General features: G+C 39.1%; 1 protein-coding gene across 1 annotated transcript; it reads right to left on the bottom strand.

Moving 5' to 3' along the window:
- Positions 1 to 232: 232 nt before the first annotated feature.
- Positions 233 to 25586, bottom strand: DNA2 (DNA replication helicase/nuclease 2). Its single transcript, XM_088144316.1, has 21 exons — positions 25310 to 25586; positions 24513 to 24683; positions 22084 to 22267; positions 20978 to 21120; positions 20263 to 20385; positions 19069 to 19276; positions 15471 to 15588; positions 14019 to 14184; positions 13647 to 13838; positions 13254 to 13484; positions 12639 to 12755; positions 12435 to 12544; positions 11203 to 11312; positions 9875 to 10099; positions 8621 to 8814; positions 8448 to 8537; positions 8178 to 8367; positions 7528 to 7617; positions 4594 to 4776; positions 3055 to 3203; positions 233 to 927 (listed from the first exon to the last, which is right to left on the bottom strand). The coding sequence occupies exons 1-21, from the start codon at positions 25402 to 25404 to the stop codon at positions 873 to 875; spliced, it is 3144 nt and encodes a 1047-aa protein (XP_088000442.1). The 5' UTR covers positions 25405 to 25586; the 3' UTR covers positions 233 to 872.

A 25586-nucleotide genomic window follows, 5' to 3' on the forward strand; every position in this document is an offset into this window, starting at 1 on the left:
GATTACAAAAATATATGTAGAAAAGAATTTGATTTAAATGCAGTTAGGACCTACTGTAGCTATTACAACAAATCAAATCCAAAGGAAAGTTTAAAATATCATCCAAGAGGTAGCTTATTCCTTTAGTGTACTTTTTACCGGATATATTTCCACACATAAAATTGAATTGTACACTACTTCAATAAATGGCATTAGAACATGCAATAAGCTTGAGATATACAGTTCTATCTCCCCCCCCCCCCAAATTATGTCAACGTTAGAAAAGAAAAGGGCGTTTCAAACATTCTTTCTTACTAAAATTGCATCATTGAAATTTCATATAAATATCAACATTTCCTATTAGGATAATACATTTTCAACATATGAAAGAAGTCATATTTAAGTGGGGAATCAGACTGTGAGAGAAAAAGTTCTGGAAAGTTCCTTGAATGGTTATGACACAGAGAAAGACTTCCTAGAATATTTACATACCAATTTTAACAGTAGAGGTTTTGGGTCAATTTATACTGCTAAACTAAAGGGTGAAGTGAAAAAAGACATCAGTTTGTAATCTGCACACTTTAAGATCTGTGTACACAGAGCTAAAGCTGCTCACATCTGCAAGCACAAAATCAACTTGATCAATGGAATTCAAATGCTCAGTCAGATCAAATAAGGGGATACTGTTCTCCAGAATGGGAAAAAATACAGACATCCTGTAATAATCCTTAAAGACCTATTTTTAAAATGCCCAAATTTCTATTTAAGGCATCATTAGTGTGTAAAAAAAAACACAAGCTAGAATTAAAGTGATAATCTAGTTTAGCACCTTCTGGCAGAATTCAGTCTATCAGTCTCATATTAGTGAAGATTTTCTCCTCAGTGTCTGTTTGTCACAGGAGTTTACACTGTAAAACACGTTGATATGCTCCTAAAGGAATACTGAAAATGTAGGAAACATTAAGGAAAACATGTTTTTTAGTTCAAGTACTATGAAAATTGTGTCAGGTTTTAATGCTTAACTCGTAAAATTTAGGTACGTATCTGACTTAACACCATCTCGTATTTTGAACCATTACACTATACAGGTAATCCTCCCTTATCGATCACTTGTTCAGCAACCGTTCAAAGTTACGACGGCTGAAAAGGAGACTTACAACTGGTCCTCAAAGTTGCGGCCATTGCAGCATCCCCACGGTCACATGATCGCAATTCAGGAGCTTGGCAACAGGCGCACATTTACGATGGTCGCAATGTCCCATGGTCACACAATCACCATTTGCGACCTTCACACCTGGCTTCCAACAAACAAAGTCAATGGGGAAGCCAGCAGGAAATTGCAAGTCACGGTCATATGATGTCACACTTAACAACCGTGGGCAATTCACTTAACAACCGCAGCTGGAACTGAAGAACAGCTGTCGTAAGTTAGGCACAGTCACGTGACATTTCACTTTATAACCATGCTGCTTAGCGACAGAGTTGCCAGTCCCAATTGCAGTCAGTAAGTGAGGACTACCTGTAAAATAAAACAGAAGGAGCTGAAGAGGAAGTATTTTCTCAAAACCATTAATTTCCTATCAAGTTTAAAAAGTGTCATTAACTTAAAAGAAGATGCACAAAGAACACAATCTATTGCTGCCAATATGCTTAAGGGACTTAGCCCCATGTAAGAATCCCCTGGCCTGCATGCTTTTCAGATGAATATAAACCGCACGTTTACTGTTATCATCAGCACTTGCAGTGTTTGCATCCCTATTAAGAGTTCAACATCTATCTAAATCCAGTTTCTACAACATTTAACAGTGAACTAGACTCCAGGAGAATGAGCAGACAATGCTAAAATTGTCTCCATAGATGGAAAGATGGGTTTAAGTGCAGATACAGTCTTTCCTTCTCAAAGTCTTGTCTTAAGCAAGAGCAATGAGTGCTTCACTTCAAAATGGGGTTTACTCAACTGGGTTAACATTTCCTTCAAGCCATGAAAGCAAGGAAAAGGTATTAAGCAGCAAGCAGCTTTCGCCCTAAATGCCATTCACTGGAGGTAGTTGATGGCCCGAGTGGTGGAAGGTGGGGTTAATTCAGTGTAGGTTCATGAAGCAACAGGCCAACTTGGAAATTGACATCATTAGTAAGTCTGCTGCCTGCCCAGCCTCTCATCCCATCTCTAATTCTAAGTAATACTGGAGGTTCTCTGGTTAATGGAGCATCCTTGGCTCCTTCCACAGGCATTTCGCACTATCCTAGCAAGCGAAAGGAAGACAAACCAATCATTCCGTTCCTGTATTAGGTGGATGACTTGGCCCAGCTATAGTTCCCCAGTATGTGCCATATGCTCACCAACTACAGTAGTGTCCTAAGAACAGCATGCTCCAGGGCAGGTGATGTGATGTGACGGTACCCTACTGCTTACATTTCAATACTGATTTGGTGGAGCATCTGGTCTTCCTCAAAATCAACTTCTTCCTACTAGACTAATGGCTAGTCTTTCCCTCACTCCTCAAAACACCAGCAGCTCCAGAGAGGTGATTTAAAAAAAAAAAAAAATCCTTACAGCTAATGTTTATGTAGGGGGATAACAGACAACATTCAAAACAGTCAACCACTTCACCTACTTTTGAGGTTCTGTGACAAAATAAAATAAGGGATCAAGGGATAAAATTCCCATACTTTCCAAGGGCTGAGTCCCATTGTTCCTTATGGCTAAATACTTAAAATATTTCAAATTTTGTCCCATCAGAACGCAATTCACTTCAAATGTTCTGAGAGAAGATTCCAAGGAGGACTATTGTGTTTCAAGCTTGGAGCTAAATGATTTTTTTCCATCTGATGTTCACCCTTAATTCAAAGCGACAAAGAAAATTCCAAAATCTGGTTTCATTTTCTTTAAATGAAAGTGATAAAGAAACAACCTTGTCCTTCTTAGGTTAGTTTGGCTACAATATAATGCTTGGATTACCTTGAACAGATTTGATAGTTTGTTAACATTTTAAATTTTTTCATCTTCATTTAGGAGGTCTGAAAAGTCTTAATCTAAGCAGTCAACACAATATATGTAAATAATAAAGAAAGGATATCATGGCTTCAGTCTTCAAATGATGAAGTAACTCCTTTAGAGGAGGATAGAGACACAGGGATGGCACACAGCCCAGCATAACTAATTTATGTTTGGCTCTTGTAATGGCAACATTAAGACGTCTCCAGTCCTTCAGAAGTTCTCCAACCTATGTAAAAAAAAAGCAAAGTACAAGTTCTCAATTACTCTCAAATGAGCCGAGTGCAATCATTCCTTTGCATGGTACCATCTCATCAATGATAACCATTAACCAACACCTGAAGAATGGTGGCTATCTGCTTCATTTAAAATCAATGTGATTTCTTCCATATTATTTAAAACTCTTGTTTTAAGCACACACGGCACTCCACTCTTCTAACACAACTTTACAGATTGTAACCTTTATAGAGTTGATCGAAAGTAAGCAATTTTTTTACATATTGCTAACTTTTGATGCAAACGGTGATAAAGCTATGTTGGTGAAAAGTTGTAAAGAAATCAGGAAAATCACCCAACATTCTCCCATAATGAATCCTGCTGTTGATTTAGTGTCCATATTTCATAGTGTGTGTATGCTTTGATTCCCCCTGTAATCTGTTAAGTTCATTATTTCCAAACAATTAAAACTAAGGTACAATTTTAATTGGATCACTCTTATTTAAAAATGTGGGCATTTGCTGAAAAATTGATACAAAATATTTTGAAAATCCTCACAATTCAAAATCAATGTATTCAAATCTGGTCACCATTTCTTTAGTATGTTAATGGTTTTTCTATGAATTATCTTCATTTGTACAAATGTTATTCTGGGTAGAAATACTGAGTATGGATGTTTTAAATGATTGCATTTATTCTTAAGATTACATCATCTTATCATATACATATACAAGTAGAGTACATAACTCACAATTTTTTGTTTTCTTTTCATAGTTTCCTTTTGTTTTTTCTTCCTTACCTCTGTGTTTTACTTTTTGATCTGTCCCACTGGGCCTATTCTTAAAGTCTTATATCCAGCTAACATTTCTATCTCTTTTACTTCTAAGGTCAAGCACTGTTGCAGATGAAAGTGGCATGCTGAATTTTCTTTCAGTTTGGTTTGGCAGCTTACAACCAAAGGAAAGTATCTCCTGATGTGCAGGGTATTAAGCCAAAAACACTCAGACACTGATGAGATTAGTAGGGTTACACCTACTTGCCATACAGTCTTACCCACTATGCATTTGGCTAGCGTGCAAAGCAGCCGTATATACTATACACATGGACTCTTCAAACAAGGAGAGGAAAACCTGGGAATCTTAGCTACAAGAAAATAACCAAAATAAAAACCAGCCATGATCAACAACAGGGCTTTCTCATAGTAAAATCCAGACTAGATTTCTTGTAAAAAAGAAAAAAAGAATAATCTGTACTAATTATTGCTTATCTTTGCCCTCAATTCTACCTACTAGTGCACACATCTTTTAAGCATTGCACTGCACACAAGTTAAATGTTGAACTGGACAACCAACCTAAAATGCTTGAATTATGAACAAGTGTATGAGTCTATAGTGTTTACTCACATTTCCATCCACATTGTTTCTTACAAAGGACACTATAATTACACTCTTGTCTCTCCCCTGGTATCTGTCCACAGTATTTACTTCTACGTCGTTGATGTACGAGCTTGCCATCAAGTCAGTAATGATCTTCAACTGATGTCTATATGGAGATATGACTCCAATATTTGATGGCTTACAACCAGCCTAAAAAAATAATCCCAGTGTTAAACTGTGGAACCCCACATGGCTATGACAGAGTACATTCCAGCAATAAACCCTTTAGGAAATTTAGGAAAGATAAAGTATAGAAATGTTTTAAAAGGTTCATATCCAACTGGTTCTGTCTGTTGATGATATAAGAGACTAAACAAACTTTTCCTTCTCCTCCTCTAATGCCCGCTGGATCTGAAGTTTCACAGTTTAAAGTTGCTTAACACAAGATGTTAGCTACTAAGTGATAGTTAAGGGATATTTTTAATTTTAATGCAACATTATTTATTCTTAGATATCTTCAGTCCCCCTTCTGCTTTTATCTTCTCCTATAGCTGGGGTGAGCAATCTGAGGTCCACAGGTTGTATTGCCTCCCCATCGTTTAACCACGGCAGCACAAGTTACTGCTATTTTATTAAAAAAAAAAAAAAAAAGCAATCATTGAGATATATTAAGCTTCCCATTAGCTAATTTAACCTATACTACTAGGGAAAAAATAACAATAGAAGAACTGAAAGTGCCAGCCCACTTCTCCTCCTTTATTCCTTGCACCTGAAATAAGTTATGGAAATAAAATATGCCCTCTGGCTGCAAAAACTAGGCCCACTCATTCTGATAACATTAATTATTTGTATATTTTCTTCACATAAACCTTTTAGCTTATTCATCACAGAAATGTATTTTTGTTAAAAAGTATCCCAAGATTTATTTTTTTTTTACTAAGGTATATAGGCACAGCTATAAGTTCTTCGAAAATCATCCAGAATGTGTGCTTTGTTTCTCAGACAAGAACACAGCACCTCCCTGCCATTTATTAAAGCAAACTGACTTCTGTGCAAACTGCAAAAAACAAGATCCTGCTGTTTTAAAGAATCCACTCATTAAGTGCAACAGCTTGAGTGCTGTGTTTGTGCAAAATGTGAAGCTGTTCTTCCAAACTGTTTTTGAACTCTGCAATTCTGAATGCAGCGCAAGGACTGCACTTTGTGAACATTACACCCCCAGTCGTGAAACTTCAGCAACTTCTATTTTAGTTCTGGATACATGTCAAGGTTAATCTGGTATGCCCTAAACCAGAGGTAGGCCCCTTTTCCATCTGAAGGCTCCTAAAAGAAGCAGGTTAAGCTTTCAGATGCTTTATCTGCATCTACATATAAGCCCCTCTCCCCTACGCTCCCACAAACAGAATGATACTTTCAATGGGAAGGAAGAGGAAAAACAAGTCTTCTTCCCCACAGGAAGGGAAGGAAACCTGCATTCTTGCTATCGTTCTACTTCATCCCAATGAACACAAACAAATTGCCAATTTTTCTGCAAAGGAAACAGATTTATAACCACGTGTTGCTGGAGGAAATTAGAAGCTTGGACTTTGGGTGGGATGGATTCCAAGGGACAAAGCCAGCCTGCAGGCATGAAGCACCAATCCCACGCACACCCTCAAAACAAATTGAGGGCAGGCTATCTGAAGGACCCCCCTCTTCCGAATCTCCTGACTTTTTTCAAGAGCACATCTGAACTATTCAAGAGAAGTGAGATGAGCTCTTTCTCCGAGTTGCGTCAAAGAAAGCAGCCAAGCTTGTGTTTTTTTCTCCCTATTTTTAAACTGTATATTCTGAATGTTTATCCTCTATTTATACGCTTTTTAAATATAAGTTTAAATATTACTTTTGGACAACCTGACAGAATCCTAGAAGAAAAAGGTGCAATTTATATATTTAAGAATTAAATGAATACATTATCAGTTCTAGCCACTACAATAAAGTATTTGCGAATGCAGAAGAATCAAAAGTGCTGCCTGACAAAGTTCACAGGGCACTGATGCAATTTTTTTGACAATTCCAAGAAATCTAAGAGATCTTCCCACTTTAGCTTAGGATATAAATACATTGATTCTTTCTAAAGAGTTTAGACATGCCTTTCCATTTTCATTATAGGCTGCAAACCTTAAAAAGGACAAAAGGGTAACAAAGAAGAGTTGATACTTGGTTGTGTTGTCTGTAGGCAGCCCTTGGCAAAAGAAGCAGATATATGGAATTTACAGCATAACCTCTGTAAGTCTCTCCTTTACAGACTGCAGAAGAGGAGGCAGGAGGAAAACAGCAGAAGACCAGTAAAAGAGGCTCCCTTCTAACTTTCCAAACCATCTGTCCTGAACAGAGGCCACAAAAGCAGTTCCCTCAAGTAAGTACAGGTAGTCCTCACTTACCAACTGCAATTGCGACCGGCAACTCTGTTGCTAAGCAATGCAGTCATAAAGTGAAACATCACATAACCACACCAGACTTACATCAGTTCTGCTGTGGTCATTAAGCAAATCACCATGGGTCGTTAAGTGCAACATCACATGACCATGACTTGTGACTTCCTGCTGGCTTCTCCATTGACTTTGCTTATCGGAAGCTGGCAGGGAAGGTCACAAAGGGCGATCATGTGACTGCGGGAGGCTGTGACCATCATAAATGTGCACCAGGTGCAGCTGCCAAGCACCTGAATTCCAAACACATGACCATAGAGGCACTGCAACATCTGTAAATTCAAGGACCGGTCATAAACCTCCTTTTTCAGTGCCATCATAACTTTGAACAGTCGCAAACTAGGCAGTTGGTAAGTAAGGACTACCTGTATACCTCTTTATGTAACAAGTATCTCAACATAAACACATATTCTAAGCATAATGGTTAAAATCACATCCTTGTTCAAGAACATTTAAAAAAAATCTCCAGTGTTAAATACAAGAGAAATACCTTTAAAAACATGGATGTGAGGAAGAACACCAGTCTGGCTTCAGTCGTGTTACATATACCACCTTTTTCTATCTGTTCAGGGGCCACAACCTGAATAAGAGACCAACACCATATATCTAAATTCACAGCAATGCAAATTTCAAGCTGTTTGATAGTTCAGAAAGACTAGATTGAGCTATATCAAAAACTGCTGCATGTAGATCATTTAATTATGCCAAAGCGGACAATTTTACACCAATGCCAGTCTTACTGGAACTGAACATTTGGACATTTTCCAAAGCAATTCACTTTTAATTAAGCCATTTTCAAGGGAGAAAAAGACAGTAAATAAAATTCAATCTCTATATCAAGAAATATGGAATAGCAAAAGGATAGGATAGAGGTTCCCAGAATGAAAAGAGCAAAAGTAACTGATAGGTCCTTTGGGGTCAGAGAGAGCTTTGCCCTGGCCGAAACGTAGGGAAGACACGGGTCACTCTGCCTTGCTCAAAGATGCAACACCACACAGTCCCTGCCATTCATGGGTGATGGAAGTTAAAGCCAACTGTGACCTCCTCACATTAATTTTGCACCTTCAATTTCCTGAGTAACAGAACAAAACCCCACATCAAATTGTTTGGGGGATGACATGAGAGGCCCATAAAAGTTACCTTCTCTGTATTAAGGAAACAAACAGGATTATTTGGATCAAGTGTTTCTTTTAGCCACGTTTCTGAAGAATACTCTTCCAATTTCAGTTTTTTTAAGTTCGGCAAGTCAATTACAGCTTTGGACACCTTTTCAGAGCCACACTCCAGTTTACCATCATATACCAGCTTGTTACTCAATGACATAATTTTACTAAAGGGATTTAAAATGAAAAAAAGTCAGATTTGGCCACTCATATTATGCAGTGAAACAACAGTTACATTCTTACACACCTGTTCATTCGGTACTGGACAGTTAGATGCACAACAGCATTCTTGTTTTGTTCCAGTCTTTTGAATAAACTTTCACTCATGCCACATTCTCTGTAATAAAAATTCAGTCAGTGGCTCGCACACAGCATTGCTAACAGCCAGTTTAAATTCCTGTAGCATGTCATCCTACCTACCTTGCTTCTGGATTTTGCACAAGTGGAGGCAACTGCTGATGGTCTCCCACCAGCACAAATCGAAATGAATAGAAAAGGGGGCCAAGGCAGACGGGCTGGCTAATCTGAGAAGCCTCATCCACTATGCAGAAGTCAAATCGTTTACGAGTGAAGATTGGATGGTTTATTCCCATGCATGTTGTTGCAATGACTGGCTGGAAAAAGTTGAGAAAGTATGATTATATTTTAATATGAACACCAAAACTTTTTTTTTAAAAAAGACATTTCAACACTGAATCAAAAATTCATCCATTCAAGTTCAAACAATACAAGATTGTGCACCCTGTACAAGTTATTAAATGCAGAGCTTTAACTGAATGTCTCTCTGCTCTCAGAATTTGGGATGGAGCCAATTTTAATTTATTATTCCAGCTGTCTGTTTAACTACCTAATTTCCTACCTATCTTTTAAATAAATTGGTGGCAGGGAAGCAAAGTTGGTCAGAGGTGAAGATGAAAGGTAAGTCTTTCTCTGCAATCATTCATCAGTCCTGGACCTTACAGAAATTTAAATGGTAAGATGCCTGTAAATTTGTTGGTAATGAAATCTGAGAATTCCTTTTTATGTTGTAGAATATCACAGGCTGGCCAACATCTGCATTCTTTGGACAACTCTAATTCCCTTAGATGCGCAGGAACATACATTTATTATCTCATATGCAAATCCTAAGTGAACAGGTTCCATGTTAAAATTTGCAGGACTTAGTGGCAAAGTTCCCCAATTACAAACCCAAATGTGGCTTTCATTTTTGGGGGGGATATCTTTCCAGCACCGAAACTGTGGATAACAACACTACAGATCCTGAGAACTTGAAGAAATGTAGTTTATGAGGGGGTAAATCTATCTCCCTTTTGCACATGTGTAAAGCAAGAAAAAACAGCCCCCAAACTGCAGATACATCAAAATCTTGACCACGGATATTGAGATCTATTCTCTTTTTAAGCAGTGAAACTATGCAGAATGGAAGCATGGCTAACAAAGCCCCTTTGTATAATCATGTATGTCTACATCATATAAAACGAATTTAAGAGATGCAGCACCTTTCTTGAAAAATATGAACGCACCTTTCTTATTAATTTGATAAAAACTGGTAGGACCACATACCTAGAATATAAGCATTATGAAATTACAACACTAAATGAATGTCACCAGCACAAACTTCCTAGCAGAGATTCTTTTTTGGAATGCTAGACTCCTGAAATGCATTTTCCTTACTTGACTTTGGTACAGTTCCTCCAAGTGAGCCACAGTTTTAATGCACTTTGATTTGCAGATCTCTTCTTCTGTAAACCTCTTTATGTCTGGGTGAACCTTCTGAGCTCTTCCCAGCCGCAAAAATCCTACTTTGAACTTTGCTAACTTTAGAAGGATATTGTCAACTGCTGTGTGGGTAAAACTAGTTAAGAGAACACTGAAACCACAAGCATAAAGAATCCGAACCTAAAGTGTGGGAAAGACAACCAAGAAAAAAAATTTTTAATCTGTATTTTACTTAGTTCTCCTGCCCTGATTCCCACCCCACCCCAGATAATATAAGAGCAGATCAGAAGGCATTACCTCTTGCATTCAGAAAATGTTTCAAGAAAGTCTACAGAACTATACAGGTCAATCTCACCCTGGTCTATCCCTGGACATTTCTCACTTACTGCCATGCACATATTCAACTTGTATAGAAATCAACCCCTGAAGTATAGCTTCCCTCCAAGCTGTAGGAAATCTGGGTTGAAGCATGAAGGAACTCTGTGCTCATGTCTCTGGCACGTAAGGAAAGGGGTTCTGTGCACTGTAGTTCAGGGATGATCGACCTTTTGATAGTCAATGGCAGCCCTTAATGTTTTAGGTGGCAGTGAGTAGGTTACAATGCAAAGCAGGCAGAGGATAGGGGAATTTGTAATTTAAATACAGGTAGTCCTCATTTAGCAACTGCCTCACTTAACGACCATTCAAAGTTATGATGATGATGAAAAAGTAATTTTACAACCCGAGTTGCCAGTCCCAATTGTGGTTGCTAAAGGAAGACTACTTGTATATTAAACCTATTTTAGGGCTTATTTATAGTTTTCCATTTTAAAGTGACAAAAACACTATGTCATTAGTTTTCAGCAATTATAGTCAGAGATGGCTCTAGAAGCAAAAAAAAAAAAAGGAATGAAAAGCCACATGACACCCTGGGATTATATTGTCCATTCTGATGTAGACAATGATGATTATGGGCTTTAGGTGCATTTATTTGCAACAGGAGGCAGCTAGCCTATGTGCTTTAACTTTTTTTTGATATTCAGTAGCTACTGAATTCATACATGCTGGAGGTATACAGCTCTGAGATTTTCAATGATTTAATCGTCAAGAATTCATTGCTTCAACAGATATCATAATATCCACATTAAGAACATAGTCACATCCTGGTTTGTTTTGTTAAACAATCTTCACATTTTAGAAGTTACAATTTGAGTAACAGAACTGAATCAAGTTCACCTTAATATTGGGTCAAACTTTTAAACAAAGGGGCAATTGCTAATCCTGCTTCAAAGTCAAGGCCTTACCAAAGCACATATTGTCGTAGTCTTCCCTGTTCCTGGCATACCAACAACAAGGGTGTAATCCTTTGAAAGAAGAACTTGTTTCATTGCTTGTTTCTGGGGTTTATTCAAGCCTTGGATTTACCAGACAAAGGGAAAAGTCATTAACTCTGCATGTTAACTAAAACTGCACTCTATTTCTTCTCTGTAAACAACGCTAAGAGAGAAGGTGTTTGAATACCCATGTTAGAATGTTACCATTAAAAGTCCATTTAGTCTTTGTTCCACATACAGAGAAAATGTACTTCAGTCTCATCCTGTATAACCTCAGTCCCACTGAATATAGTATAGTATTCTCCAACTAAGTGGACACAAGCATTGTGCTAAAACAGGCATGTTGGGACGGGTGGAACCAGCAGAAGCCATTTACCTCAGACCCTTACAGTGAGCCCTCAGACTTTCTTTCTATTATCCAAGAACTGAACTTGGAACTAATTCACTGCTGTCTTCAACACTCAGGGTCTTGTAATTATTCACTTGTGGTACAAGTAATACTTGTTCTATGCAAGGACAAATTTGTAAATTAAGAGTTACTTCTGCTTGTTTTTCTGGCAATTATATTTGCAATAAATGCTCATTAAAAAAAAACATATAGGCTGTTCCACCAGTAAAAAAGTGCTTCCCAGATAGTATTAGTTGGAGAAATACCTGTGGGTTACTTGCAGTTACTTTACATCTGAACACTAAATCCTGAAATTTGCAAAAGGAGGAGGAGGAGAAAATGTAAGCCACCATAAAGAAACTAGGCAATAATTGGCTCCTTAGGAGAAATTCAAAGTACTGCTTCAGCAGAGAAAATTCTGTATGCTAATACACTTAAGAATCCTTATGCCAGCACAGAAAACTACCCTCCTTCATATAGTATTCATAAGAATTACAACCACTCATAGATGGAATTTCAAATTCCAGGTCTGCCACTGATTCTCTGAGTAGCTTTTCAATACTGTGGCACTGTAAGCCCTGACAATTCTTTAGGATATGCCTGATTATGAATATTACTGCACGAAGTATAGTTGGTATAGTTTGTGGAATGATTCTATTGTTGAAGATGTACAGATTCTGATATATTTTTGTCACAAGGATTTGCAACGAAATTCTCAGCTGGAAAACATTAATTTACTGCTCTGGAAATGTCAGAATTTCACTTAACTACCACCAGAGGGGTTTTTTTTCCTTTAAACTTTTGTCCCCTGTACCTTTCAGAATGTTTGCAACAGTCTCCTTCGCTCCTGGAGGAAGGACAGAACTCAAGTATTGAACGAACTGTGGCTTGTGGAAGTCTATTATTAAGTTACGAAGCTTTTCACTGAAAGAGAATAAGAGAGAAAGGATGAAATAGTCAAATCTGGAAATATTTCTAAGAGTAATGTTACTTGTGGAAATAAAGACCAAAAAAATACCTGGCAGGAGAATTTTCCATTAATTTAGAAAGATTTGCTAAAGGGGCATCTATGCCAAGTGCTCCTTCCTCATGATCTAATCTATATGCAGTATCCCCAGGGAGATGAGATAAGTTCCTGAAATACATTAAACAGAACCAGTAAAATTCCACAAGAAGTTCAAATACCTCCTGCCCATACAGAAGAAGTATTTTAAATCTAATGGCCATTTCAACTATGATACAGTAGCATCTATACAAGTTCCAATTCTCATCAGGAACACATCTAACCTTAACACACAAACATCTCCTGAGAAAAACATTTTGCCAAAACTGCATAAAGTCCCAAGTACAACCAGTATTGATACTTATGAAACAGCCTTTTTTAATCTCAGTGGCAATTCACACTGAAACCCAAGAACCAGCTTAAATAAAACCCCACAAATACAGCTTTCAACAAGGCAAGCATGCAAGAAACTATATATTTATGAAGATCTGCCAATGTCACAGTAAACAGAAATATCACTGTTTATTAACAAGACACATGCAATCTTCTTTTGCAGTTAGCAATTATGTCTGCTTTTTTGAACTCTCAGCAGGTAAAATATAAATGCAAGCAATACAAAGCAATCAATACCTATCCAATAAGCAGGAAATTTTGGTTCTATTGACCTCCTGAATATAGCCAGTAGATAAGCCAAGCAAACTGCTGTCTTCGCCACTTAGAACAACTCTGTCCCCAACCATCAAAGTTGTGATTGGCACACAATCGTCTCTACGCTGGAACCAGTGTAGATACTGTCCATCCGAAACTTCTACTACCTTTTCCATTCTGATCATATTTCCAATGCAGTCACCATGTTTTTCTCTACAAACATCAAGAAGAAAGAAGAAAGTGGTTTTGGATTTCTTCCACTAGGAAAAAAGTCACGCTATAGCATTTTCCCCTTCTCACTCTAATTTGTAAAATGAAGTTTATAAACGAGCTTACAAAATTCACTGCCAGTCCTCGTTTTATTCTTTGTCTTACCTTTCTGCAGCAGACATCATCCATATATTTCTGCGCCCCTTTTTCCCATCTTTATACTGTGACTCCAAAGTTAACATTAGATACCAGAGATGGAAATATTCCAAGTGAGAAGGCTTCAAATGCTGGGTCTCTTTTTCAGCAGCAGCCACCATATCCGGAGGAATCAAGATGTCTTTCTGTTGTTCTACAGCCCTGAAACACAACTAAACATGAGTCCTCCTGAAAAAAATCTAGGTTGTGTGATTCCTGCTTTTCTGTCCAACCTTCTATTACGTTTCCTTAAACCCAAACCAAGAATGATCCTTAAAATTATGGTGTCAACTATTTTGAACTAAGGCACACTTTCAAATAACCCCTTTAAAAGAAACTTACCTACTATAAAGTATACAGTTCTGTTTCTGAGAGCAATAGGTACATGCTTGACTATCATTAATCAAAGGAGGTAGAGAGGCAAGCTGTGTCTGCTTTTTTCCTGTGGCAGATTTACACGTGTCGTGAATTAAATAGAAGGCCAACTGATTTCTTAGTTTAATCAGTTCTGCAAAGGAGAAAAACAGAAACAGGTTCAGATGCTCTCAATTTCAAAGTGCACCCCCCAAAAAAAAAAAAAGCATACAGCAGAACTTGGGCATTTAGCACATTCCAGGACATGGATTGGCCCTATGAATTCATTCCCTCATTCACCTGAAAACAAACAAACTATTAAATACATTTCCAACATACCTCAAGTCAGCCTCTCTATTGAATATACTTCTGGGGGGCTGGCGGGACAACCATGACAGTGCAGGATAACACCCCCTGTAAGGCTGCTGGACTGGTGACCAGTAGGCTTCTGGGCCCAATTCAAAGTACTGATCATTACCTTAAAGCCCTACCTGGCACAAAAGGATCCCTTGCCATAATTGAATCTTCCCATCTGGTACAAACTTCTAGAGAGGGTCTGTCGAGAATACCCCTACCTTGAGAGGTACACAGGGTGTGGACTAGAGAACAGGCCTTCTATCTAGTAGCCCCCACACTCCGGAACGCTCTTCCCCCAGAAATATAATTGGTCCTGTCTCTTCTTGCATTTATCAAGCAGGTAAAAACCACATTATTTCAATGTGCTTTTAGCCCTAGTTGATTGAGGGAACTGATCACAGGCATTTTTATAATTTGTACCAGGGTTTTTTTTATTGCTCTATTCACCACTCAGAGTTCATCAGGATTCAGGCAGCCTACAAGTACTGCTAAACAATTTGATAAATAAATAAGTTCTTCACATTGCACAAAAAATATTTGTTTTTGATCAAAATGTCTTGCAACTGTAATAATGAGCAACATCTTAAAGAGGACAACATTAAGCACTAAAGGAAGGAAAAGAAGATGACACTCAGAAATGTCATTACCAAATAGGGCCACAGCTTTAGATATTTCCAGCTGGCACATAATGCAATTCAATCCAACTTTGACTCAGAATTGGGATAGACAGTGAAAATACAATCCAGCTGATCCTCCTAGACTAGAGATAAGCAACTTGAGGTTCCAAAACTGCAGGTTGCCCTGGAATCCTTTTAGAGCCCCCTCAAATCATACCCATTAAAAACTCTTAAGGTGTCTACTCCATCTTCTCTGCTACATTATACATGTTTTGTTTGTATTCCATATGCTAGAAGTTTAAAAATGTATTTCCTTTTATAACTGAGTTCAGAGACTGTTTTGTTTTTGGCATAAGACACACAAACACACACAATGGCCACTGTGAAGGCACTACAATGGAAACACGGGGGAGAAAATACTGTAATTATACTCCCATGGACATATTTTTGCCAGCATAAAAGTTACCTCTCCTATCCATACGATTTCCTGCTACAGGAAACATATTGCCGGTTTTCAAATACAAGAGAAATCCACCTTCAGGATCAACTCGCCTTTCTTGACACAGTAGGGAATACAAAACTACCTGAAAAGATATTTAGAACAATTAAGGCCAAAAATTAACCACAGTAACAAACTGAAGATATTTGCAACATTTTAGTTTACTAAGAAAGAACTTCATAAAAGCTGCAGTCATTCAATATGCTACTGTATTTCGGTGAGCATACAAATACTTTTCTGGCACACGACCATCCTAGGATCATCAATGCAGAGGTAAGCGCTATGTAAATTCTAACCCCAGTAACAGTCACAGGTAATTGCATCAGATGACTGCTGCCACTGTACAGATGAAAAAAGTTGTCTTCTGGTCGAGCATGATTCCTGGTGACTTATGCAGACCTGCTTATTTAATTTATTTGCCTTGCATGACAACGGCTTACTGTTCTTTTTATTCTTGGAGCAAACAGGTGGGCAAACAGCTGGGGCTTGCAGGTCAGAGGAGAAGCACCACTACTTACAGCTGATGAATAATCAAATGGACTCACAGCCACACTTGGGAGCCAGACGGCTTGCCTATTTGACCCGTGCTTAGGATAGGCAGGAAACTATCATCTTGATGCAGATGAGAGAGGAAGTTACATTGCAGGTACTGGTTAGATACATGGCAAACATACAGGAAGGAGGCAGCAACAGCAGAAGAGAGACTTCTAGATAACTGGCAGGAAGGGGGTGGCAATGCTAAGTAGGGAGAACTTTGCTTTAGTTGTTCCCAGTAGCTACAGGGGAATAAGACAAGGTCACAGGCCATTATCTTCCTTACCCGTTGGTCATATATATACCACTGCTGAGCAGAAGAGGAAGAAGAAAGAGAAAGGTGGCATCAATAGGCAAAAAGAGAAAAAGCAGGCAGGGACAATGCATGCCTGCAAACGTTTGCAGCAACTGCTCAGGGGGCTTCACACAAAACCAGGGAAGAGGCATGTAACTACCAGTCTGTATAATTCTGACCTAGACAATGGGTAGCGAACCTTTGGCTCTCTAGATACAGTCATGTGAAAAAGAAAGTACCCCCTCTTTGAGTTTTATGGTTTTACGTATCAGGACATAATAAAAATCATCTGGTCCTTAGCAGTTCTCAAAAGTAGGTAAATACAACTCAGATGAACAACAACACATGGCATATTATACCATGTCATCATTTATTTTATAAAAAGAAAGCCAAAATGGAGAAGCCATGTGTGAAAAACTAAGTACACCCTTACTGCTTCCGTACATATGAAGAGGCTAAGTAGCAGCCAGGTGCTGTTAATCAAATGCCCTTGATCAATTGATCTATAAAAGCCAAAGTTTTAAGAGTTTGCTGGTCTTGAGCATTGAGGTGTGTGCTAACACAATGCCAAAGGGTAAAGACATCAGCAATGATCTTAGAGAAGCAATTGTTGCTGCCCATCAATCTGGGAAGGGTTATAAGGCCGTTTCCAAACAATTTAAAGTCCATCATTCTACAGTGGGGAAGATTATTCACAAGTGGAAAACATTCAAGACAGTTGCCAATCTTCTCAGGAGTGGAAGTCCCAGCAAATTCACCCCAAGGTCACACTGTGCAATGCTCAGAGAAATTGCAAAAAATCCAAGGGTTACATCTCAGACTCTACAGGCCTCAGTTAGCATGTTAAATGTTAAAGTTCATGACAGTACAATTAGAGAAAGACTAAACAAGTATGGTTTGTCTGGAAGGGTTGCCAGGAGAAAGCCTCTTCTCTCTAAAAAGAACATGGCAGCATGGCTTAGGTTTGCAAAGTTGCATCTGAACAAATCACAAGACTTCTGGAACACTGTCCTTTGGACAGACGAGACCAAAGTGGAGATGTTTGGCCATAATGCACAGCACCACATTTGGCAAAAACCAAACACAGCATATCAGCACAAACATCTCATACCAACCCTCAAGCACCGTGGTGGAGGGGTGATGATTTGGGCTTGTTTTGCAGCCACAGGACCTGGGCACCTTGCAGTCATTGAGTCGACCATGAACTCCTCTTTATATCGAAGTATTCTAGAGTCAAATGTGAGGCCATCTGCATGACAGCTAAAGCTTGGCCAACATTGGGTCATGCAACAGGACAATGATCCCAAGCACACCAGCAAATCTACAACAGGATGGCTGAAAAGGAAAAGAATCAAGGTGTTGCAATGACCCAGTCGAAATCCAGACCTCAACCCGATTGAAATGCTGTGGCGGGACCTCAAGAGAGCTGTGCATAAACAAATGCCCATTCAATGAACTGAAGCAATGTTGTAAAGAAGAGTAGGCCAAAATTCCTCCACAGCGATGTGAGAGACTGATAAAGTCATACAGAAAACGATTACTTCGTTATTGCTGCTAAAGGTGGTTCTACAAGCTATTGAATCATAAGGTGTACTTCATTTTTCACACATGGCTTCTCCATTTTGGCTTTCTTTTTGTAAAATAAATGATGACATGGTGTAATATGTCATGTGTTGTTGTTCATCTGAGGTTGTATTTATCTACTTTTGAGAACTGCTAAGGACCAGATGATTTTTATTATGTTCTGATACGTAACCATAGAACTCAAAGAGGGTGTACTTTCTTTTTCACACGACTGTAGTTCTACGCTACAATTCTCAAGGTTAACCACAAGGGATCAGCACCCAACTTTCCACCCATAACTTACACAATCACCTTTACTACAAAGTATCAAAAGCTGTCCACCTATTACCTTACCCAATAAATCAAAGATTGGCTTATCATCCAAATTTACAGGGGTTTTTTTAAGTTGCCACTGCCTTCATAGTTATAGGGAACATCCCTCACTAAAAGACATTCTAACCATTATGGCATAGCCCTCTCCTAACATCTTGCTGGGAATATCAGGTGAGATTTCCTGGCACTCTTCTAAATAACTTCAACTATCAAGACCAAAGGGAATTTCAGGGAATCAGGGAAATAAAGTGTCATTCAACCCGGAGCAGAAGAAAGAGATTATCTACAAAATTATTTCCAAGTAAGTCATAATAGGCTGCTCCTGGACCATGGATGCCTTCCATAATCTGATATTCTTCAGATGTGCCAGATTTCCAACAATCCCCCTGCTTTACAATTGCTTTCAACAATGAAAATGCAGGAGATACTTTTTATACACAAGCAAAAACTTCCTTGATTTTTCCAAACAATACGAAGCACCAAGCTAGGGCTTGCCAAGAGGGTGATTATAAAAGCTTTTTAAATCCCAGCACAAGTCTGCTAGATGCAATGATGGCAGAGCAGTAATGTTATTTCTGTCATCAACATCACCATAGAATATAAGCTGTTCTACTTGGCAGAAGAAATATTCTGCCAAATTTGCCCTAACCATCAATGTGGATTCCTTGTCCTGAAAATCAGGGGCTTCCTCAACAGTAGTCAGTGGGAGATCATCCATTATACCAGCTGCTATAAAAATATTATAAAACTGTGCTGCAGTGCACTGTTGTAACTTACTTTTTTATTCATTTTCTGCATTTCATGTATTTACATTCCGTATAAATTCCCATGTGTACGTACCTGACTTCTATGCTCTACAGAGTTAGACTCCTTTCCGCTTTTAAGCTCCAGTGGCATTATTTTGGTCTCAGTTTTAGATCTTTCATGAATGGTTACTCCAGCTGTAACATCAATCTTCCCCTTCAAGCCAAACCTAGGACACCAGATATTCTCCTCAACATCCAGGATTTCTGTAACTTTGACAGTATAACAGGACTTATCTCTTAGCCTATCACAAAACAAATTGTATATGTTAATTGAAATTGTTAAGCTATACATTTCCTGAAGTACACAATTGAATTCCTGGAGAAACTTGCATTCCTCCTTCAACAGAAGGCTGAAATATTACCTTAAAGAGAATGCTTCTAAACAACTTAGGCTATTATTTGTCTATTTTTATCTTCTGAATAAAAGAACACATCAGCATAAATACTTTAGCACTTTAGCAAACAGAACCAGCCTTTTGTGAAAGTCACAGCAAAAATAAGAGGAGTCCAGTAGCTTCTTTTCTGGAAAAGATGCAAGCAAACTTCTTTCTGGTTTTCTCCAACTAAACATAGCTCTCCTACAACTTCAACAAAACTATGAATAATAGAAGCTTGAAAATGTATTGTCTCTGAATACCTCAGGTGATATAATAGAAACTTAACATTTTGTACGGGGGGAAAAGAAAGCCAAGGGACTGAAAACAGGAAAATAAATGTAGTTGATTTTGCTGATTTGCTTACATAATTTGTTGAATAAAGCACAACTGGGTGGGTTTGTGACACATTAAGCCATAATACGTGCAGGCCACATCACATCTCGTGATTTAAAAACCACAATAGCTGGATTCACACAATATGCTGAAGCCAAAACAGCCAAACCGCAGGATAGCTTAGTGCAGCCTTTCTTAAAGTGCGGTCTGAGGACTCCTGGGGTCCCCCAAGACCCTCTCAGGGGTCCGCAAAATCAAAATGATTTGCCAAATATTAAAGATATTTGCAAAAGTTTTAAACAACGTCACCCTTCATTTGTTAAAAAAATATAGGTTTTTTAATGAAAAATATTTATGTTAATATGTAATAGGTTTAATATAATTTTTATATGATTCAATACATAAATATTCTATGAATGCATCAATTTTAATTTTTAATGCAGTAAATATTGAGGTTGAGAAACACTGCTCTAAAGCATGATAAGATTACTGTTCCTGTTCAATTAACAATTACTTACGGTTTTAACTGCACATTATTTTGGCAGTGTTTGTTTATATAGACTTCTGCCCATTTAATAAAAGATGGTAAGTATTCCTCAATCTCACACATTATATCATTTTGCTCCAGATTTAATTGATACCTTCAGGAGTGAAAGAAGGAAAGAAAGTTAGAAACTGGACAGGAAAGATTCTTAGGCTTTTTTCATTTAGTGAAAAGTCGGCTAGAAGAAACTGAAAAGGGGCCAGTACCACAAAATAATTTTATTAAATGAAACTGTAAATTCATTCAAACGAAACCAAGTACAGTTAATAATAATTTCTGAAGGAACTCAAGGGCCAGACCCAAGGTTTTGGGGTGACTGCATGGAGACCTGGGTCCTTAATATATAGCAGATCAGGAAAAGGGGAGAAATAGGAATGTGAAAATCTGAAAAGGATTTTGGCATACATTCCCAGTCATGACAAGAAGGGAAATGCTTTACCATTGTAAATTGAATTGGTAACTGAATTGCTCTGCTGGAAACCTGGTTACACACCAAAAACATTTTCATTAAGTGAACCTTTGATTCACAGCATCTTTTTGTAATGCACATACTGAGTTCTAACGAAACAGCATTCACATGGTCAACAACAGCAGTAATGCATGACAACACTGCACAAACTAATCTCCACTAAGTACTAAAACTAAGAAAATATAGTTCTTAAATAAATTGTATATTGATAACGCCTTACAGTTCTTTTAGATACTTTGGTCCATGAACAGCTGAGAAAGCAATTTCTTTCAGTTTCTCCTGCGTAAAATTTGTTCCCGCTTTCTGGAAAATTTCATGTAGAATCGTACCTATTAGCATTGCACGTGAACTACGCTCACATCTCTGTAAAACAAAACAGCCACTCTGGAAATATTTGCATAAATGTGTATTACATATAGATTAATCTACAAAATTCTGTGGTTCCCTTACTATGCTCATACTAAGGCTGCAGGCCTATACACTTACTAGTTATTAAGACCCACTGAACAAAGTGAGAACTTATTTCTGAGCAAAGACGAGTAAGGCTATAGTTGAAATAAGCCAGGAAAGTTAAGAATAGAAAAATATACAACATATTGCAAAAAGGAAGTGCATAAGTGATCTTAAATTACAAGATAATAAAGACTGTTTCTTACTTGAATATTATCTTTCTACAATTTGTCTATTATCCTAATCGTAAATGTTTCTGAATTAAATGACTGGTAATATAAGTCTGAACATGCATTTTTACCAATATAGCTATCTACATGTCTCCAAGTCCAATAATGCTGTTGTTGGCTTGTCCAGAAGAAATAAAGAAAAATATGTAAAGATGTCTTTTGTTACCATGGAAAGAAATATTAAGAGCCTTATGGCTGATTATTGGAGCACAAATGGCTTTTGCTGGCCCAACCATATTAAAAAATAAACTCCCACATATTGTATTTTTTTAAACAAACTATATGAGAGCAGCCACATCTCAAAGTTATCAAGACAAGACAGAGTGCCACATGTTTTAATACTACAAAATCTCAGCTGTCTTGGCAGTTAAAACTGATAAAACACATGCACAGACTGCCTTTATTATTGCATTATAAAAGAATCAGGGTCCATCCCCTCAAATATATATGGAAATAACAAAAGCATTCAGAAAACCTCTATCCTTATAGGTTTACTTGTGAAGTAATATACGAAGCATCCATTCAATTAAATGACATTTGAAATACCAGCACCATTTTTAGCTGAAGTAAATTGTGATTTATGATAAAAAATATTTGACATGACAAATGTTTTAAAAATCCAGGAATCTAGTATTTTTTTACTTACCTGGAACTTTTCACTCAGTACAGCTCTCCTCATGCACCGAATGCTCTTTGATACAGTGGTGCCAGAAAGTAGCACATCTGGATACAGAATTAAGTATCCTGAATCTGCATTTATTATCCAGATACCAGAATTGCACTCTCCTTCTAAGTGAATGATATCTCCAGGCTGAACTGGAACAGAAATCCTTTAAAAAGGTAGATCATAAAATGGGCAAATATTTTTGGAAATGGAAGGAAAAATAAGGAAAGCAAACTATGATTTCTGTACATGGTCCACCCCCTCTCCATCTATGTACACACAGATCCACCCATAAACAGGAGAAAAGAATTTTCTCTTTGCTCCCATTTAGTAGTTATGTGTATTTTTGAAGCCCAGATCTGCTAGCCCTAACAAGCTCTTTAAAGATACAGATTTATCTGCATTCAAAACTACTTGAGTTAGAGCAATTTTAATGATGAATAATGAGCATAAATAATACAAATAATGAATCTTTTCTATTGTGGCACCTGCCATTTGGAACATCAACCCCCAGAGATCAGAACGGCCCCAATGCTGCTGGACTTTCACAAGGCCTTAAAGACACATTTTTGTCACCGGGATTCAGGATCCAGATGTGTGGCACAGCCTGTGCAATGGTTTATGTTGATTTGTTGGTGGTGGCTCTGTTTTTTTTACCTTAGCTGCTCATATGTGTATGTTGCTTTTATAGTTACGTTTTTAATTGTTGTTAGCCACTCACAATCATGAATTTCAGATGGGCAGCCATATCAATTGAAATAATAAATAAAGCAGGTTGTGTATCATGGATATAAAACGAAAAAATACCAAGTGACGAAAAACTAGATTAAGTATCATAAATATCACAAGGGTGGTCAAAGGAACTGAACATCATAATTTTTCCAATTTGCTTATGAGTTATGTTTACAAGACATACTGAACCACAAGACAGCTAATCATATTTTAGGCTAGCCCACTGTGTGAATCCAGGCCCTGTATGTCCAGCATGCATGCACACTCCAAAAATACAGTTAATTAGGAATGGGAGGGTTCAGCAATACATGAACCGAGAACTACCGGATGTACAAGCTGGGTTTTGAAGAGGCAGAGGAACTAGAGATCAAATCGCCAACATTCGCTGGATCATGGAGAAAGCACAAGAGTTCCAGAAAAATATCTACTTCTGCTTCATTGACTATGCAAAAGCCTTTGATTGTGTGGATCACAACAAACTGTGGCAAATTCTTAAAGAGATGGGAGTACCAGACCACTTACCTGTCTCCTGAGAAATCTGTATGCGGGCCAAGAAGCAACAGTTAGAACCGGTCATGGAACAACCGATTGGTTCAAAATAGGGAAAGGTGTACGACAAGGCTGTATACTGTCACCCTGCTTATTTAACCTATATGCAGAGTACATCATGAGAAATGCCAGGCTGGAAGAATCACAAGCCGGAATTAAGATTGCAGGGAGAATCATCAACAACCTCAGATATGCGGACGATACCACCCTAATGGCAGAAAGTGAAGAAGAACTAAAGAGCCTCTTGATGAGGGTGAAAGAGGAGAGTGCAAAAGCTGGCTTGAAACTCAACATTAAAAAAACTAAGATCATGGCATCTGGACCCATCAATTCCTGGCAAATAGAAGGGGTAGAAATGGAAGCAGTAAAAGACTTCATTTATTTGGGCTCCAAGATCACCGCAGACGGAGGCTGCAGCCATGAAATTAAAAGACACTTGCTCCTTGGGAGGAAAGCTATGGCAAGCCTAGATAGCATATTAAAAAGCAGAGACGTCACCTTGCCGACAAAGATCCGCATAGTCAAAGCTATGGTTTTTCCAGTAGTAATGTATGGCTGTGAGAGCTGGACCATAAAAAAGGCTGAGCGCCGAAGAATTGATGCCTTTGAACTGTGGTGCTGGGGAAGACTCTTGAGAGTCCCCTGGACTGCTAGGAGGTCAAACCAGTCAATCTTAAAGGAAATCAACCCTGATTGGTCTTTGGAAGGATCGATAATGAAGCTCAAGCTCAGATACTTTGGTCACCTAATGCGAAGAGAGATCTCTTTGGAGAAGACCCTGATGCTGGGAAAGATTGAAGGCAAAAGGAGAAGAGGACGGCAGAGGATGAGATGGTTAGATAGCATCACTGAAGCAATGAGCATGAAACTGAGCAAACTCAGGGAGGCAGTGAAGGACAGGAAGGCCTGGCGCAATATGGTTCATGGGGTCACGAAGAGTCGGACACGACTTAACGACTAAACAACAACAACAAGTATGTGATAGAACAAACCATCAGAAAGTTTCCATAAAATGTTTCCCTGCCCTCTTCCCATAATTCTTAGAAATTTGTCAGAAAAGTAGTTTTTCGGGTTTTGAACGTAGTTAGAAACCTGCCTGTAAATATCTACCACATTTGCCCAATAATTACCAGTCATCCTGAAGGATGCACAATTCTCTGTCTGAATCGTCAAGCAGAGAAGAAACTATTGTCAGACGTTTCTCAAACTCTTCATTATCCTGGACGTGTACGACACAGTATCTGTTGTTCAAACCTCTGCTGAGCGCAGTGTCCGGGAAGCCAATCATTTTCTTTGGAAACCTAAAATTATTACACACACACACGTTACACGTACAACGGAATAGTCACAGACGTTTTCTAACGCAATGACCAGGGTGTCCACGGGGATGGCACTGCACATAAAAAAGGACAAAGGTTTCAGTCCCGCGGTTGTCACCGCCCTCTTGACTTTTTTGCCCCCTCTCTGCAGATACCCCTGAGAAGGACTCAGGCGGGATTTCAAACGAGAAATCACGTCTCATCGCAGGCTGCAGCCAAAAGGTCTAACCCAGAAGGGAGCAGTTACATTTACTCCTTTTCTTCACTTTCAGCCAACATCCAGGCGATCGCTGGCCTAACTTTTTTTTTTTTTAACTTCATCTTACTTGCCTACGTTAGTAACCAGATGCATCTTGACGATGCTGCGGGATCCCTTACAAATCCGAAGCGGAAGCGCCGAGCTGAGCCCATCCACAGGGAGCCACGCGCTACCACCTTCACCTGAGCCACAGTCAAGCCATGCTGCATTTAGGGCTTTAACCGGAGGCCTCTCGCGCCCCACCATCCCACCGAGCACGCGGTGGGCAGCCGGGCAGCGCCCCCCCGCCCCCTCCCCCTCCCCCCGGCGTTCTCAAGCCGGCGCTTCAGCCCCGGCCCGAGGCGAGCACCTTTCCGCCGGCGGCTCCTCCGCGAAGCTTTTTTCCATCAGCTCCTCCAGCGTCGCTCCGTCCAGCGCCTCCAGGGCTCCCTGCCCCGCCGCCATGCCGAAGCCCCGGCCGCCCCGGCGCGAAAGCCCGCGAAACCCGCCGCCCCAACGGCGCTCGCCTGGCCCGGCCGGGGAGGAGCTCCCTCTGCGCGCGCTTCGGAGAGGCCGGCGGGAGGAGGCGAGGCTCCCCGGCCCCCTCGGCGAAGGTGGCCTCGCTGCCTCGTGCCTGCTCGGGAGAG

Source organism: Python bivittatus, unplaced genomic scaffold (genome assembly GCF_059951505.1).
Source record: "Python bivittatus isolate LINGU-HERP-01145 unplaced genomic scaffold, Pbiv_v1 ctg000400_np1212, whole genome shotgun sequence".
In the NCBI taxonomy this organism is placed as follows: domain Eukaryota; kingdom Metazoa; phylum Chordata; class Lepidosauria; order Squamata; family Pythonidae; genus Python; species Python bivittatus.